A 17,122-nucleotide genomic window follows, 5' to 3' on the forward strand; every position below is an offset into this window, starting at 1 on the left:
TTATGTGTGTGTCTGCATGTACTGTGTGTGTCTGTGTGTATTTGTGGGTAGCTGTGTGGGGGGCTGGGGTGGTAGTTTGGGGAGCTGAGGGTGGTAGTTGTTTGGGGGCTGGGAGTGGTAATTGTGTGTATGGCTGGAGGGGTTGGTTGTTGTGTATATGGCTGGAGGGGGTAGATGTGTGAATGGCGGAGGGGTAGTTGCATTTATGGCTGGGGGGCAGAGTAGTTGTGTGTATGGCTGAGGGGTAAGGTAGTTGTGTGTTTGGCGTGGGTAGTTGTGTGCATGGCAGGGGGGTCGGGTGATGGGCGTTGTCTGGAGGGCAGGAAGCTTTATGTTACTTTAAAGGTGTCGGGGGGGGGGGGGGGGGGGCGCCGAAAGAAAGGTTTCGCACAGGGCGCCATTTACCCTAAGGCCGGCCCTGCTCCTGCTCTAGAGTAGGTGTTTTCAGGCATAAACCTTGATAAATGAGGATTGGGGGAGGTCACGCTTCCTCCCTGCCACGCTGCCACAGCCCGTCCATCAGGCCAGAGGGGTTACAGGCGGCATATATCACAGAAAAGGGGCAAATCTGTGTACACCAGAGGCACATACATGTCCCTCCCCATTGGAGAGTTCAATAGACTTGCCGACTTGACCTGGAGTTGTATAAGAATATTACCTCTTTTTATGTCGCCCTCAGATCTCCTATTACAATCAGTTTACCCCTGGACTCGTCTCACAAGTCACCACCAACATCGCCGGACTGTCATCCGACTTTGCCAAGACTTACCAAGCCTGTGAGCGATTTCTCTTTGAGAATATAAAGGAGCCATGAGGCCGGTTGTATATCCATAGACCCCCAGCTGGAGCGAGAACCTAACGTGTCCATCACCCGTCCGGCTGTAGCCGAAATCTGAGGTCGCCAGGCGAGGAGGAGGAGTGCGGCCTAGTGCTGATGATGGAGAGCGGGGGTCACCGCTGCGCCGGGGTCCAGCTCACTCATCCTCACATACTCTGCACATAAAGCACTTTTGGTGTTTCTGATGTTACTTGTGGGATTTGGACTTTTCTTGAGGTGTCGCATAGAATAATGGGGGGAAATCTTCTCGTCGGTGTCTGAGTGTGCGGTGCGCCGGTTTCATGTAGATCATAATAAAGAATTACCATGTAACAACATATATATCGTGTATTCAGCCAAGAACCTCACTAGTACTGCTCAAACAGAACCAACACTGCAAGATGGCCGCCCTATTCACTGCCAATGGGACCTATATAGGCCATCACCGTCACTAGAATATACAGTGAACGACACGAGGGACGCTCAGGTGAACAGCCGCTCTATTCACAAGGAGTGGGGATCACTATTTCACAGTGTGTGTGGAGGGGGGGGGAGAGTGATCTATTGTTCAGACCCTCCCCCCCCAATAATCATCCTGTGGATGGGTGATACACAGGCCTTCTATTGCAGGTCCGCCCATTTACTTCAGAAAGCCGAACTGCAATACCAGACACAGCCAGTAGACAGAGGTGGTGCTGAAAGAGAAGCCGCAGCCATGTACAAGTACTTGTCAGTCGCTCCCCTGACTTATATATCCAGCAGACACTCCCCTAATATAATATATATATATATATTATATAATAAATATATATATATATATATATATATATATATATATATTTTATACCCAGCAGGCACTCCCCTAATATAATATATATATATATATATATATATATATATATATATATATATATTTTATACCCAGCAGGCACTCCCCTAATATAATATATATATATATATATATATATATATATATATATATATATATATATTAATTATACCCAGCAGACACTCCCCTAATAATATATATTATACCCAGCAGGCACTCCCCAATCTATATACACCCAGCAGGCACTCCCCTAATATAATATATATATATATATATATATATATATATATATATATATATATATTAATTATACCCAGCAGACACTCCCCTAATAATATATATTATACCCAGCAGGCACTCCCCAATCTATATACACCCAGCAGGCACTCCCCCAATAAATATACACCCAACAGGCACTCCCCCAATAAATACACACCCAGCAGGCACTCCCCAATCTATATACACCCAGCAGACATTCCCCCAATATATATACACCCAGCAGACATTCCCCCAATATATATACACCCAGCAGACATTCCATATATATATATATATATATATACACCCAGCAGGAACTCCCCTGATATATATACACGCAGCAGGCACTCCCCCAATATATATATAATATATATATATATACACACAGCCAGCAGCCACTCCCCCAACATATATATATATATATATATATATATATATATACACACCCAGCAGCCACTCCCCCCATATATATATATATATACACACAGCCAGCAGGCACACCCCCGATATATATGTATATATATATATATATATATATATATATAATATATATATATACACACAGCCAGCAGGCACCCCCCCCCGATATATATATACACACAGCCAGCAGCCACTCCCCCCATATATATATACACACAGCCAGCAGGCACCCCCCCGATATATATATATATATATACACAGCCAGCAGGCACACCCCCGATATATATATATACACACAGCCAGCAGGCACTCCCCTGATATATATGTGGTACCTCTGCGACCAGTCCCCTGTTAAGTAGTTCTGGGTGACGCCACTTCTATGGTGGTTGGTCGGTGGAGTATAACTCAGCCTGTTAGGAGGTTGTCGTGACGCCAGTGCTAACTCAGCACACAGGTGTGGTTGGATACCTGCTTGTTGTCTGCGGCTGGCTATACCCTTCCCCAATGGTCGGTGACCTGCCGGGCTGTGATGGGTCCCTTAGGTGCTTATCACGGTGGTCCAGAGTGGAGATATGACCCACCCAGACTGTCGGTACCGCCACCCACAAAAAGGGGAAATGACCCAAGGACGGTGTAGCTTGTGTGTAGGTGCTGGTGTAATGATCACCGAGTCCCAGTAGAATAAATAATCTCTTTCTTTTTACTGATAAATCTTCTAGAATACAGATGAATGATACGTGACTGATACAGACTTGACTTCACTAGATCTGTACTGAGAGCTGCCGAGGTAGAGAGTGGATTAGCGTAGCAGTGCTGACTTGGTTTCGTGCTGAGAAGAGTAGAGAGAATTCAGAGTAGTGGAGTGGAGTAGATCCCAAACCAATTTAGTAATGTGCTTTGCCGGAACTTTAGAAGAAGAAGAATACTTGAAAGAAGAATACTTTTGCCCGTGTTTCGAACTTTGTCACTATACCACCTTTTGCCCTGCAGTGTCAAGTTACCCATCCTATCAGGGGGACAAAAGCCCCAGTCCTAATTACCTTAGTTTAGCAAAGTGTCTCGGTGTCACTTGCCCTGTGAGATAGAGTACATAGGCTCTTGGCTGCTTTGCTCTATCCGGATCAGTTCCTCTGCTTTAGGATACTGTCCTGCATGGCCCACCGGGCATTTTCTAGGTTCGCTAGATTGTCAGTCCGGGCCTGCCTCCAGAGTCAGCTGTAATCTGTGAAAGAATATGGCAGCAAGTGTCTAATTACCTCTGCAGCGCCACCACAGGACAAATGAAGCATTACACAACTCCCATTAAAATCAATTGACTACTCTTTGGAGACCCCTTCTGTCTGGCTAATAGATGTAAGCATGAAACCACATGGAACTACATGGAGTGTATGTCATATCACTGTCTGTAATGAATGGAATGGAGTCGATCATTGTAGGACAAAACTATATTTTATAGATTTGCAAATTACACGTTCAGATGTTGAATCAATATACAGTGAAACCCCTCTGAAGACCACCCAAAAGTGATTTTAAAGGTGGTTTTCTAAAGGGGTGATCCTCTCAGAGAAGATGGTGAGTGCTGTATAATGTTTGGTGAACTGATCATCTGGAACATGAAATCTAGTGTGGATAAGGGGTGGTCTTCTCAATGAGGTGGTCTGTATAGAGAGGTGGTCTTCTCAATTAGGTGGTCTGAATAGGAAGGTAATCTTCTCTATAAGGTGATCTGGATAGGGAGGTAATCTTCTCTATAAGGTGATCTGGATAGGGAGGTAATCTTCTCTATAAGGTGATCTGGATAGGGAGGTAATCTTCTCTATAAGGTGATCTGGATAGGGAGGTAATCTTCTCTATAAGGTGATCTGGATAGGGAGGTAATCTTCTCTATAAGGTGATCTGGATAGGGAGGTAATCTTCTCTATAAGGTGATCTGGATAGGGAGGTAATCTTCTCTATAAGGTGATCTGGATAGGGAGGTAATCTTCTCTATAAGGTCATCTGGATAGAGAAGTGGGCTCTTCAACATGGTGGTCTTCTCAATGAGGTGGTCTTTTGGAGAGGTTTTACTGTATTTCTAATAGACCCATTTTATAAATAGACTTGCCAAAACTTCCGTCTGTCTGGTGACACTTGGCCTTCTCCCCAATGTCCTTTACCTCTTATAAAAGCCAAGCGGATGCTATAGAACCATGTCACCATCCTCCAGCAGGTCTCTACCTCTATAATACACTCTATATATCCCTCATCGTCAACTACTGGATTTTTTTTTTACAAATTTTAAGGTGAAATTAATCAAAGTTTATACAATTTAATTTGGTCCCACAGTATTGTCCATCAAGTGAGTGTCCTTCTACGTGCTGTAGATACTTGTCATGAACGAATACCAATGATCTGGTGGCAGTTTGTAATAGACACCATTTTCGGTGTGAGTTCTGATGGCCATCAGTCCATGGTACCCATCCATAAATGTTCCTTGCTCGGTGGTGTGCTCCACAGTCAGCGTATACATGGGGGAGACCTTTATTAGACCTAATACATTGTGCCAGGTGGTGGCCAAGTTGACTGCCTCTAGCTGGAATGAGACCTCCTGCCAGAGTCCTTTGCAGAGTTTTAGCATATCCTGCACCATCGGCTCAGTGTAACCCAGGTCCATCCGTTCTTTGGGCCAACCGGGAGCAACTGTGACAGCTGAGAAGATGGCCCTGATGCTACCAATAAAGTCTTCTCCGTAGATATACCCAGGTGTGCTGAAACTTCCATAAGACACATCCATGCCAATCCACACGGGAAGATATAGGAGTTTCTGGTCATTGAGTCTCTTTAGGACCTGGAGCGTCCCGTTGAGTGATACATGGTCTTTTGGTTTAAGGAAAACTCCCCAGAGATTTTTGCCGTCATTGATCGACTTTAGAAGATCTTCCAGTGGAAATGCTGCCGATGACTTGGTGAAGTTCACCATCGGGGGAGAAGAACTTTTCTGTGCTTCGACTTGGAGGGTAATCATTCCCGATTCACCTATAGTAGAGAGAGAGGAGAGGAACCATGTGAAGAACCCCGAGTATCATCTGGAGTATTCTATGTATCAATCATCTTCCTATAAAATGACTAGAGATGAGGGAATCTACCGAAAGATTTGCTGGATCCAAGTTGAGTTGTTCTGCTTTCCAACAGTTTCGACTTCCCGGAGAAGTCTGATGTAAGAGTCTGAGATCGCTCAGGGATCGGCCATACCAGATTTCTCTGGGGAATCAGAACATGACTTTTTCTAGACTAATAGAAGTGACAGCCAATACTTCAGGTTTGGGTTTGCAGAATCTCACTGTAGATTCCCTCATCTTTATGGGCGGCCACTTGGTTTCAGTAGCTGTAGGTCGAATATTCAAATTTAGCTCTTGCAAAACTAAAATTCCCATAGATCTGAGCGTGGTAGGTGACATGTATCATAGATCTGAGCCTGGTAAGTGACAAGTATCAGATATGAGCCTGGTAAGTGACAAGTATCATAGATCTGAGCCTGGTAAGTGACGTACCATAGATCTGAGCCTGGTAAGTGACATGTATAATAGATCTGAGCCTGGTAAGTGACATGTATAATAGATCTGAGCGTGGTGACATGGACCATAGATCTGAGCCTGGTAAGTGACGTACCATAGATCTGAGCCTGGTAAGTGACATGTATAATAGATCTGAGCCTGGTAAGTGACATGTATAATAGATCTGAGCCTGGTAAGTGACATGTATAATAGATCTGAGCGTGGTGACATGGACCATAGATATGAGCCTGGTAAGTGACGTATCATAGATCTGAGCCTGGTAAGTGACATGTATCATAGATATGAGCCTGGTAAGTGACATGTATAATAGATCTGAGCCTGGTAAGTGACATGTATAATAGATCTGAGCGTGGTGACATGGACCATAGATATGAGCCTGGTAAGTGACGTATCATAGATCTGAGCCTGGTAAGTGACATGTATCATAGATCTGAGCCTGGTAAGTGACATGTATCATAGATCTGAGCCTGGTAAGGCTAGGTTCACACTGCGTTTTCAGCATCCGTTTAACGCATCCGTTTTTTGAAAAAAACGCATGAAAAACGGATTGCAAAAAACGGATTCATTTGTGTGCATCCGTTTTTCCATTGACTTCCATTATAAAAAAAAACGGATCCGTTTTTTTTGGCGGACCAAAACGGACCAAAAAACGTTGCTGACCCTATTTTTCTGGACGTTAAAAAAAAAAAACCGTTAAACGGATGCTGAAAATGCAGTGTGAACCTAGCCTAAGTGACATGTATCATAGATCTGAGCCTGGTAAGTGACACGTATGCTGCCTTTACTTCCAGATGTCACCGCTGTGGGGTCATTATGGAGGTCATACTACTCTATCACTGGAGATACTTTTCTTACTTGCTAAAAGACTCTGTACGGTGGAGATGTTTTTCTCAGCATCGAACCACTTCACTTGGATTCCGTCCTTCTCATCATCAGACTGGAAGAACCTCTGGAGGATTCCCCCGGAATAGAACAGCTTCTTCCTGCTTGAATCCACTTAGAAAAGACGTTATAAATCAGTGTGGTAAGGTTACATAGCGGAGGCGGACAGCTCTAAGTGTCACCGATATCCAACGCTTCTAGCCCCATATATATATATATTTATACATTAGAGAAATGACATAACACAAAGCCCTGAACAAAAACCTCCACACACAAATGGCCAAACGAGAAGAAATTTTACACCTTTCAGTGTACTAAAAAGAACGGAAACCTGATGGGTGACGAAAAGGGGAAACTATAGGTAGGGAGACAAATAGATGTCAGTGCACACTATAAAGGAGGCCCCTGCAGCTGCTATATGATAGGGCCACACCTCAGCCAGGTCATGTGATCTCACATACATTGAGCACGGGATGAATGTGCCTGAAAGACTCGATTGTTAAGATTTTTCTGAGAATGGGCTGAATGCAAGGCCTGTGCTGGCCAATCCAGGCAGAGAGACGTGACAGGTCATGTTCACACACAGTAAGATAGATGCAAAATACAGCTGTAAAATAGGTATTAAACAACTGTATTTGGAATCTGTATCTGGGACAGTGTTGTAAGTACCATGGAGGCAGACCACCCAACTGCTATGGGGCCCGGGCCCCCTCCGGAATACACGTAGCCTGCCTCAATGGTATTAAATGGTGCCCCGTCTGGCACTTGACCAACAGCACAAACCCCCCAGACAGTGACGAGGTCAGGGTCAGGCATGGCAGCTGTTGGCACCCTCCTCCACCTGCACCTCCTGCCCATGAACAACCCCCCCTGGACAGTGATGGGTCTGTTCCTCCAACCCTCCTTTCCCCCCCAGACACCCCCAGCGTTCCATTATCCCAGCTTCCTGGCTTGCCGGGGGCGTCACTTGTGCGCCGAGGATCTGAAAGAATCAAACGCCGTGGGACTGTGCTGGGTCATGTGAGTATAGTGGGGCCCGTACAGGTTCTTGCTATGGGGCCCCATGAATCCTAGCTACACCCCTGCTCCAGGATAATACGGTAATACTGGAAGCTTAGTATATACTCTATACTAGAAAATACTCCATATTCCGTCTGGAGCGGGGCATCACCGGGTGCTCTGAAATTGCTGACCATGGCGAAGAATGGATGGCCTCGCAGAGGCAGAGCGGGACAGGTAAGTATATATCACGTCTCCATCATATCATGTTATCATGTCATTAGATTCACAATACAGTCGCGTTTTATACCTATTTTACTGTCATATTTGGATTTTAGATTTACAAATGTTTTTGAGTCTGAAAAGTGACGGATTTTGTGAGTCTTAAAAAGCATTGTGCAAGTATTGCCGCATTCTGGGTGACGTATTCGTCTTATTCATAGGACGACTAGAGTATAAAGAAACAGATCTGCAAGTCACCTGATCTGCCAAACACCGACACGGCTCCCGAGTCCCCGCACGCTATAAATAACCAGTCAGATAATTCACCCATAATACATGACCTTTAGAGGGCCACTGGCGGTTATAAAGCTGATGGTACATAATAGACAGGAAACAACTTATTTATTTTTTTTTTTTTTCAAATCATCTGGTGTCAGAAAGTTATACAGATTTGTAATTTACTTCTATTTAAAAATCTCCAGTCCTCCAGTACTTATCATCTGCTGTATGTCTTGCAGGAAGTGGTGTATTCTCTCCAGTCTGACACAGTGCTCTCTGCTGCCACCTCTGTCCATGTCAGGAACTGTCCAGAGCAGGAGAGGTTTTCTATGGGGATTTGCTGCTGCTCTGGACAGTTCCTGACATAGACAGAGGTGGCAGCAGAGAGCACTGTGTCAGACTGGAGAGAATACACCACTTCCTGCAAGACATACAGCAGCTGATAAGTATGGGAAGACGTGAGATTTTTTAATAGAACAAATTTACAAGTCTTTATAACTTTCTGAAACCAGTTGATTTGAAAGAAAAATATTTCCCCTTTAAGACTGGATCCACCATTGTAGAGATAAACTGCATGTGGGGTGGAGAAGAGGTTAGTCACGTCCCCTCACATACTCGGCACTGATCACTTACATGCTGCTTTCTTGAATTCTGACAGCAGAGGCTCATATATATCATAGTAGACCTGATCCGGATCGCTGCTGGCGCGGATGGACAGGAGGTCGTCGAGTTGTAGCGGGTCTGAGCTCCCCTGCCATAGAGTCAGGCTGTACCTGTGTGGAGAACATGACACTCGCTTATCGCACTCCAGCAGCTGATAAGTACTGGAAAGATTTTTAAATAGAAGTAAATTACAAATCTCTGGTACTCGCTTGAGTTGAAGGAATTTTTTTGTTAACTACCCCTTTATAGTCGTTTCTATGCTGCTTTTTTTTGTACTCCTTGTATCGGTATCTGTGACCCCCAACTTACCGGTCAGATTGCTTCAGGAGCCAATAGAAATGCTCCCAGGCCGACCAGGTGAGGACAGCCCGGGCCGGGAAGGTGATTCTCTGGGGTAAATCCTTCACTAGGTTGTACATCTTCTCCACCATCTCTCTGGAGTACGTTTTGTTGGATATGATGGGTGGTAAATATAATGTCACCCAGCCGGGAGAGATGGTGATGTCCGGGAAACGCTTCTGGATGAGGTCTAGAAACCTGCGGTACAGATTATACGGATTAGGGATTATAGGGAGAATACTTGGCTTCTTCCAGAACCTGCACCACTCATGTCCCCACCGTGGCGGCAGTAGATCAGATCCATTCACGATCAATGCCCATGGACCCGCCCGGCAGATCAGATCCATATACACTCAATGCCCATAGACCCAACCGGGAGATCAGATCCATTCACACTCAATGCCTATAGACCCAACCGGGAGATCAGATCCATTCACACTCAATGCCTATAGACCCAACCGGGAGATCAGATCCATTCACACTCAATGCCTATAGACCCAACCGAGAGACCAGATCCATTCACGCTCAATGCCTATAGACCCAACCGAGAGACCAGATCCATTCACGCTCAATGCCTATAGACCCAACCGGGAGATCAGATCCATTCACACTCAATGCCCATAGACCCAACCGGGAAATCAGATCCATTCACACTCAATGCCCATAGACCCACCCGGGAGATCAGATCCATTCACACTCAATACCTATAGACCCAACCGGGAGATCAGATCCATTCACACTCAATGCCCATGGACCCGCCCGGCAGATCAGATCCATTCACACTCAATGCTCATGGACCCAACCGGGAGATCAGATCCATTCACACTCAATGCCCATGGACCTGCCCAGCAGATCAGATCCATTCACACTCAATGCCCATGGACCCAACCGGGAGATCAGATTCATTCACACTCAATGCCCATGGACCCGTCCGGCAGATCAGATCCATTCACACTCAATGCCCATAGACCCAACCGGGAGATCAGATCTATTCACACTCAATGCCCATAGACCCAACCGGGAGATCAGATCCATTCACCCTCATTGCCCATGGACCTGTGCAGCAGATCAGATCCATATACACTCAATGCCCTTGGACCCATGCAGCAGATCAGATCCATTCACACTCAATGCCCATGGACCCATGCAGCAGATCAGATCCATTCACACTCAATGCCCATGGACCTGCCCGGCAGATCAGATTCATATACACTTAATGCCAATGGACCCGCTCGGCAGATCAGATACATATACACTTAATGCCCATGGACCTGCCCGGCAGATCAGATACATATACAACCAATGCCCATGGACCCACCCGGCAGATTAGATACATATACACTCAATGCCCATGGACCCATGCAGCAGATCAGATCCATTCACACTCAATGCCCATGGACCTGCCCGGCAGATCAGATTCATATACACTTAATGCCAATGGACCCGCTCGGCAGATCAGATACATATACACTTAATGCCCATGGACCTGCCCGGCAGATCAGATACATATACAACCAATGCCCATGGACCCACCCGGCAGATTAGATACATATACACTCAATGCCCATGGACCTGCCCGGCAGATCAGATCCATTCACACTCAATGCCCATGGAACCGCTCGGCAGATCAGATACATATACACTCAATGCCCATGGACCCACCCGGCAGATCAGATACATATACACTCAATGCCCATGGACCTGCCCGGCAGATCAGATCCATTCACACTCAATGCCCATGGAACCGCTCGGCAGATCAGATACATATACACTCAATGCCCATGGATCCGCTGGGTTCTGGACATCTCGTCTCTGACACACAGTATCATTTTACAATATAGATGAATAGAATGAAGACTAACTGTGTTGCGTTTACTCCAATTTCGCCATTGACGTTTGGACCGGCCACAATGTCGGCGTTCAGCCATATGGGACGGTTAATGGGAACCTTGGAGGACTTGGCGAGCAAGATGTCCAGGGACGGGCCAACAGCTTTAATACTCTTGAAGTCCAACTTGATGCCTAAATGAGGTAAAGCAATAATATGGACATAGAAGAGACAATAACATCGGTGTGGCCTTCATACAGACCCCGGGAAAGGATCCAAAGTGGACGACTCACTCTACATCCCTGAATGTAATGATTTCCGTATAGCTTGATACAGTAGTCTACTTCTGGCTGCCATTACTCTACCTCTGGCCACCATTATTTAACTTCCGGACACCATTACTCTACCTCTGGCCGCCATTACTCTACCTCTGGCCGCCATTACTCTACCTCTGACCACCATTACTCTAACTCTGGCCGCCATTACTCTACCTCTGGCCACCATTATTCTACTTTCGGCCACCATTACTCTACCTCTGGCCGCCAGTACTCTACCTCTGGCCACCATTATTCCACTTCCGGCCACCATTACTCTACCTCTGGCCGCCATTACTCTAACTCTGGCCACCATTACTCTACCTCTGGTCGCCATTATTCTACTTCCAGCCACCATTACTCTGCCTCTGGCTTTATTACTCTACCTCTGGCCGCCATTACTCTACCTTTAGCCGCCATTACTCTACCTCTGGCCACCATTACTCTACCTCTGGCCGCCATTATTCTACCTCTGGCCGCCATTATTCTACTTCCAGCCACCATTACTCTACCTCTGGCTTTACTATTCTACCTCTGGCCGCCATTACTCTACCTCTGGCCTTATTATTCTACCTCTGGCCGCCATTACTCTACCTCTGGCCACCATTACTCTACCTCTGCCGCCATTATTCCACTTCCAGCCACCATTACTCTACCTTTGGCCACCATTTGTAGTTGGAAATATTTTGCACACAGGACGATGATCATTGGGAAGAAAATACAGAATCCCTGATTACCTTTAGAAGAATGGAGGACGGTCTCCAGCCAGTCCTGTAGGGTGTTGTCGCTGTACACATCAGGGGGGTGTGCCATGATGGGGATGTTGGTCTCATTGGGGGTGGCGTGTCCTTGCACGTTGACGTCTGCTTCTAGTACCATGATAGCACCTGTGAGATGATAGAGGTGGCGTCATGTTCTCCCGGCTCCTCTACAGGTGGGGGCTCAGGAAGTCATTGCTCAGGGCCCCCTGTTCCCAGAAGAAAACTAGAACTACGCGGTATTTAGTGCTGGAATTATTCGGCCGCTGATAATGATGGAGGAGTTGGGCGGGGGATGAGGGATTTTCTTTATGCACTTCTTTTATAGATGTAACATACATTAGAACAGACAGGGGGGGGGAGGAGGAGGACAGTGTACAATGGCTGATAGGACTTATAGCGGACAGGCCTTTTCTCCGCACAGCTTACCATTCAGCAGCAGAATATGGAAGGAGGCGATGGATGTGAGTGTGAGTGAGTGTGCGGGGGGGGGGGGGGGGGGGGGCACTTGGGATCAGATTACCGCAGATCACAACAGAGATTCCATGCACAATAAACCCTCTACAGACCGAGGTGAACGGCTCAGTGCACATGATCCCTGCGGGGGCCACATGGCTGCGGGGGGGGGGGGGGGGGGCAAATGATCCCTGATGGGGCCACACAACCTGGGGGGGTCAACATTGTCAGCTCAGGGGGGCCACATGATCCCTTTGGGGGCCACATGATCTGTGCCAGGGGCCGTATTATCTGTGCAGGGGGCCACAATTGCATCTAGCAACCTGCTGAAGACTTGTGTACGGTAAGTGTCAAAGTGATGAAATGACAGAACCGGGAGGTCGCCCAGGTGTGCCTGTTACGATGGCCTGCTGCCGGATCAGTGGCGAGTTCCTCTGTTAATCCGTAAGTTTGGTTTGGATCCAATGGGGGTTGCATGTTATACGGTCTCATTGCGTGCTCGTATCCATGGAGACTCAAATTTTTGGATTAACAGAGGAACTTGCTGCTGATCCCTCAGTAGGCCGTAAAAGGAGATATGTGGCTGATGGGAGTGAGCGGAGCAGCCGCGGCTTGGACACTGATCCATTCATTGTCTATAAGGCTTCCAAACATTACCGAGCGCTGAACTGGCAGAGAATGCAGCGGTGGCGGCCATGTTATGCTGCCAGAAGTCATCAGAGTGGTCCCCGGCAGCTTCCCCCCACCTCATCATGGACAGCTGCCCCTCTGCCCTTGTGTCCAGGGTTATTATAATGGATGGGTATAATAGACCCGTTTAGGGTTTGGTCCTGTGACAGTGGGGTTGTAGGGCCATTCTGTGGCCTCCCTTCCCTGCTTGCGCTCGCTTTGCGGGTTTGGCGGTCGCTGACTGACACAGTGGTGAGTTAGTGTAGGGACCCATGTGAACCAGGAGACCTGCACGCTGGTACATGCGGCAATATGGTTTGATCAAATTATATAACAACATCCTGGCGTTGGTTTGTAAATGTAGCCGAGAGGCGTTAGTGTCAGCCATAGGTGTGAGGTGCAGCCGCTCCCTTCTCTCCTGTCCGTATTATAGACCTGTGGATACTTACTGCTCAGCGCCTCCTGCATCTGGCTCTTGTTGTTCGCTGCGTGATACCAGGTGACCAGGAGTCCGTCACGGGCCGCGATCTCTCCTCTGGACTGAAGATAATCCAACATGTCTCCTCCAGAGGGGAACGATGAGGCTGAATCTATGAAGGAGAGCGGCAGGTTTAGTCATCTGTAGGGATATCCATGATCTGCGGGAGGTATCAGGTTACGGCTGTCAATCAATCCATCAACCAACCAATCAGAAGAAACATGGGACCATGGAGCACACAACTAAGACATAGCTTCCTCCTCTGCGTCTCCTGCGCAATAGGGACATATCAGCAGGTTAGATTGTGATGATTAAGCTCAGGGCGTGTGATCACTAGGCTCAGGGGGGGTGATCACTAGGCTCAGGGGGTTTGATCACTAGGCTCAGGGGGTGTGAACACTAGGCTCAGGGGGTGTGATGACTAGGCTCAGGGTGTGATGACTAGGCTCAGGGGGTGTGATGACTAGGCTCAGGGGGTGTGATGACTAGGCTTAGGGGGTGTGATCACTAGGCTCAGGGGGTGTGATCACTAGGCTCAGGAATGTGATAACTAGACTCAGGGGGTGTGATGCCTAGGCTCAGGGGGTGTGATCACTAGGCTCAGGGGGTGTGATCACTAGGCTCAGGGGGTGTGAACACTAGGCTCAGGGGGTGTGATCACTAGGCTCTGGGGGTGTGATCAGTAGGATCTGGGGGTGTGATGACTAGGCTCGGGGTGTGATGACTAGGCTCAGGGGGTGTGATGACTAGGCTTAGGGGGTGTGATCAGTAGGCTTAGGGGGTGTGATCACTAGGCTCAGGAATGTGATGACTAGGCTCAGGGGGTGTGATCACTAGGCTCAGGGGGTGTGATGATTAGGCTCAGGGGGTGTGATGATTTGGCGGAGATATCAGCCTTTTCTTTTAATCTGAAAATGAGGATCAGGAACTGTCCAGAGCAGCAGCAAATCCCCATAGAAAACCTCTCCTGCTGTGGACAGTTCCTGACATGGACAGAGGTGGCAGCAGAGAGCACTGTGTCAGACTGGAGAAAACACACCACTTCCTGCAGGACATGCAGCAGCTGATAAGTACTGGAAGACTAGAGATTTTAATATAGAGGTAATTTAAAAATCTGTATAACTTTCTGACATCAGTTGATTCTTACCGGAGTTCCCCTTTAAGGTTTATTCACACACTAAAGACCTGATAGTAGTGAACCGAGGGGCTCGGCTGAAGGCATTTTATCTTATATTTGGGTGTTATACTTTGTACCAAGGCAATGCCCCATTTTCTTACAGCTGGAGGGTGATGAGTGTGATATTTGTGGTCTAGACGCTCATGAAAAGTATTTGGCAAAAAACAAAAAGTTTCCAAAACAGATAATAAAAATATATGTGACCCAATCTGCGGATATAACACCGGACCGACGATACTGGAGGAACGGAGACCTGAGCCGTACATGGACCGTCCAGGAAGGTATATATATATATATATATATATATATATATATATACACTGAGACCTGAGCCGTACATGGACCGTCCAGGAAGGTGTATATATATATACTGAGACCTGAGCCGTACATGGACCGTCCAGGAAGGTGTATATATATGTATATATATATATATATATATACTGAGACCTGAGCCGTACATGGACCGTCCAGGAAGGTATATATATATATATATATATATATATATATATATATATATATATATATACTGAGACCTGAGCCGTACATGGACCGTCTAGGAAGGTATATATATATATATACTAAGACCTAAGCCGTACATGGACCGTCCAGGAAGGTATATATATATACTAAGACCTGAGCCGTACATGGACCGTCCAGGAAGGTGTGTATATATATATATATATATATATATATATATATACTGAGACCTGAGCCGTACATGGACCGTCCAGGAAGGTATATATATATATATATATATATATATATATACACTGAGACCTGAGCCGTACATGGACCGTCCAGGAAGGTGTATATATATATATACTGAGACCTGAGCCGTACATGGACCGTCCAGGAAGGTGTGTATATATATATATATATATATATATATATATATACTGAGACCTGAGCCGTACATGGACCGTCCAGGAAGGTATTATATATATACACACACACTGAGACCTGAGCCGTACATGGACCGTCCAGGAAGGTATATATATATATATATATATATATATATATATATATATATATATATATATATACTGAGACCTGAGCCATACATGGACCGTCCAGGAAGGTATAATATATATATGTACTGAGACCCAAGCCGTACATGCAGCCCCTAGGAAGGTGTATATATATATATATATATATATATATATATATATACATACACACACACACACACACATTATATTTATATATATATATACATATATATATATATACATATACACACACTGAGACCTGACACGTACATGCACCCTCTAGGAAGGTATATATATACAAACACATATAATCTATTGGAGCAGTGATCTGGTCCTCGCCCTATTATCTCCTATCGCAGGGATCAGGAACCTGCCGCCCTCCAGCTGTTGTAACACTACAACTCCCATCATGCCGGGATAGGTAAAGCTTTGGCTCCAGGCATGATGGGAGTTGTAGTGTTTTACCATCTGGAGGGCGGCAGGTTCCCCATCCCTGACCTGGTGTATCTGATCATGTAAATTATAAGGAACACTCCATACCTCTCTGCGGAGGACGTCCCAGTGTCAGACAGAGCGCGGCGATGGTGACGCAGACCCCCAGAAATACACACACCCCCGCCACCGTCCTCAGACCGGACAAGGAGCAGCGCTTCATCCTGTCACCTCTAAGGATCCAACGGGTATAACGGAGCGGGAGATGTGAGCGGAGCCCCTCCAGACAATGGTGGCCGCTCCCTCAGGTGTGAGTGGCCTCTTCTCAGCTCGGCATCCTTTATCTGAGGCCACAATGGGCGCTCTTCTCACCTTACAGCGGAGGCCCCCCTGACCCCTTTGTTCGGGCTGCGATTACACTGTGCTCGGCCGCCCTTGGACCTTGTGCTGCTGAGATTCTTTCACGCAAGCGGAAAGGAATCCGGAGCTGTAACTAACAATAGTCGGGATCAGAGATTCAATGAGTGTTACCCCATCCCGCCCCAGGACACCCGGCCCTCCCGGCCCTCTTCTTCTCACCTCATATACAGTTACATAAGTTTCTGACTAAGCAGAATGACAGCTCTGAGGGGGTTAATGCAGCTTGTACCAGTGTCCGTCTCCCCATCAGTGATAGAGAGGAGTCCGATATTCTAACTGTTCTTTTTTTATAATCTAATTTCTGTGTTATGAGATGACGCCGCGGTCTGCAGCATTCCC

The 17,122-nt window shown here is 46.6% G+C and overlaps 2 protein-coding genes across 2 annotated transcripts in view; one reads left to right on the forward strand and one right to left on the reverse strand.

Moving 5' to 3' along the window:
* ACOT11 (acyl-CoA thioesterase 11) overlaps nucleotides 1-1,157 on the forward strand; it is a 35,144-nt gene extending 33,987 nt beyond the window's left edge. Inside the window, exon 16 of the mRNA XM_069981690.1 lies at nucleotides 680-1,157. Coding sequence (XP_069837791.1) covers nucleotides 680-814 — 135 coding nt within the window. The 3' untranslated portion in view covers nucleotides 815-1,157. The remainder of the gene's footprint in view (nucleotides 1-679) is intronic.
* Nucleotides 1,158-3,754: 2,597 nt separating this feature from the next.
* Nucleotides 3,755-16,856, reverse strand: FAM151A (family with sequence similarity 151 member A). Its single transcript, XM_069981691.1, has 8 exons — nucleotides 16,472-16,856; nucleotides 13,737-13,877; nucleotides 12,142-12,291; nucleotides 11,125-11,284; nucleotides 9,233-9,460; nucleotides 8,894-9,033; nucleotides 6,734-6,874; nucleotides 3,755-5,339 (listed from the first exon to the last, which is right to left on the reverse strand). The coding sequence occupies exons 1-8, from the start codon at nucleotides 16,584-16,586 to the stop codon at nucleotides 4,675-4,677; spliced, it is 1,740 nt and encodes a 579-aa protein (XP_069837792.1). The 5' UTR covers nucleotides 16,587-16,856; the 3' UTR covers nucleotides 3,755-4,674.
* Between the last annotated feature and the right edge of the window lie 266 nt (nucleotides 16,857-17,122).

This window comes from Dendropsophus ebraccatus, chromosome 8 (genome assembly GCF_027789765.1).
Source record: "Dendropsophus ebraccatus isolate aDenEbr1 chromosome 8, aDenEbr1.pat, whole genome shotgun sequence".
NCBI lineage: Eukaryota > Metazoa > Chordata > Amphibia > Anura > Hylidae > Dendropsophus > Dendropsophus ebraccatus.

Excerpts from the sequence above, each read along its gene's own strand:
- FAM151A (XM_069981691.1), bottom strand. The coding sequence starts at position 16,586 with ATGAAGCGCTGCTCCTTGTCCGGTCTGAGGACGGTGGCGGGGGTGTGT. Across the intron at positions 12,292-13,736 it reads GATGCAGGAGGCGCTGAGCA|GTGCTATCATGGTACTAGAA; the intron begins GTAAGTATCCAC and ends ATCATCTCACAG. Across the intron at positions 6,875-8,893 it reads AGAATTCAAGAAAGCAGCAT|TGGATTCAAGCAGGAAGAAG; the intron begins GTAAGTGATCAG and ends GTCTTTTCTAAG.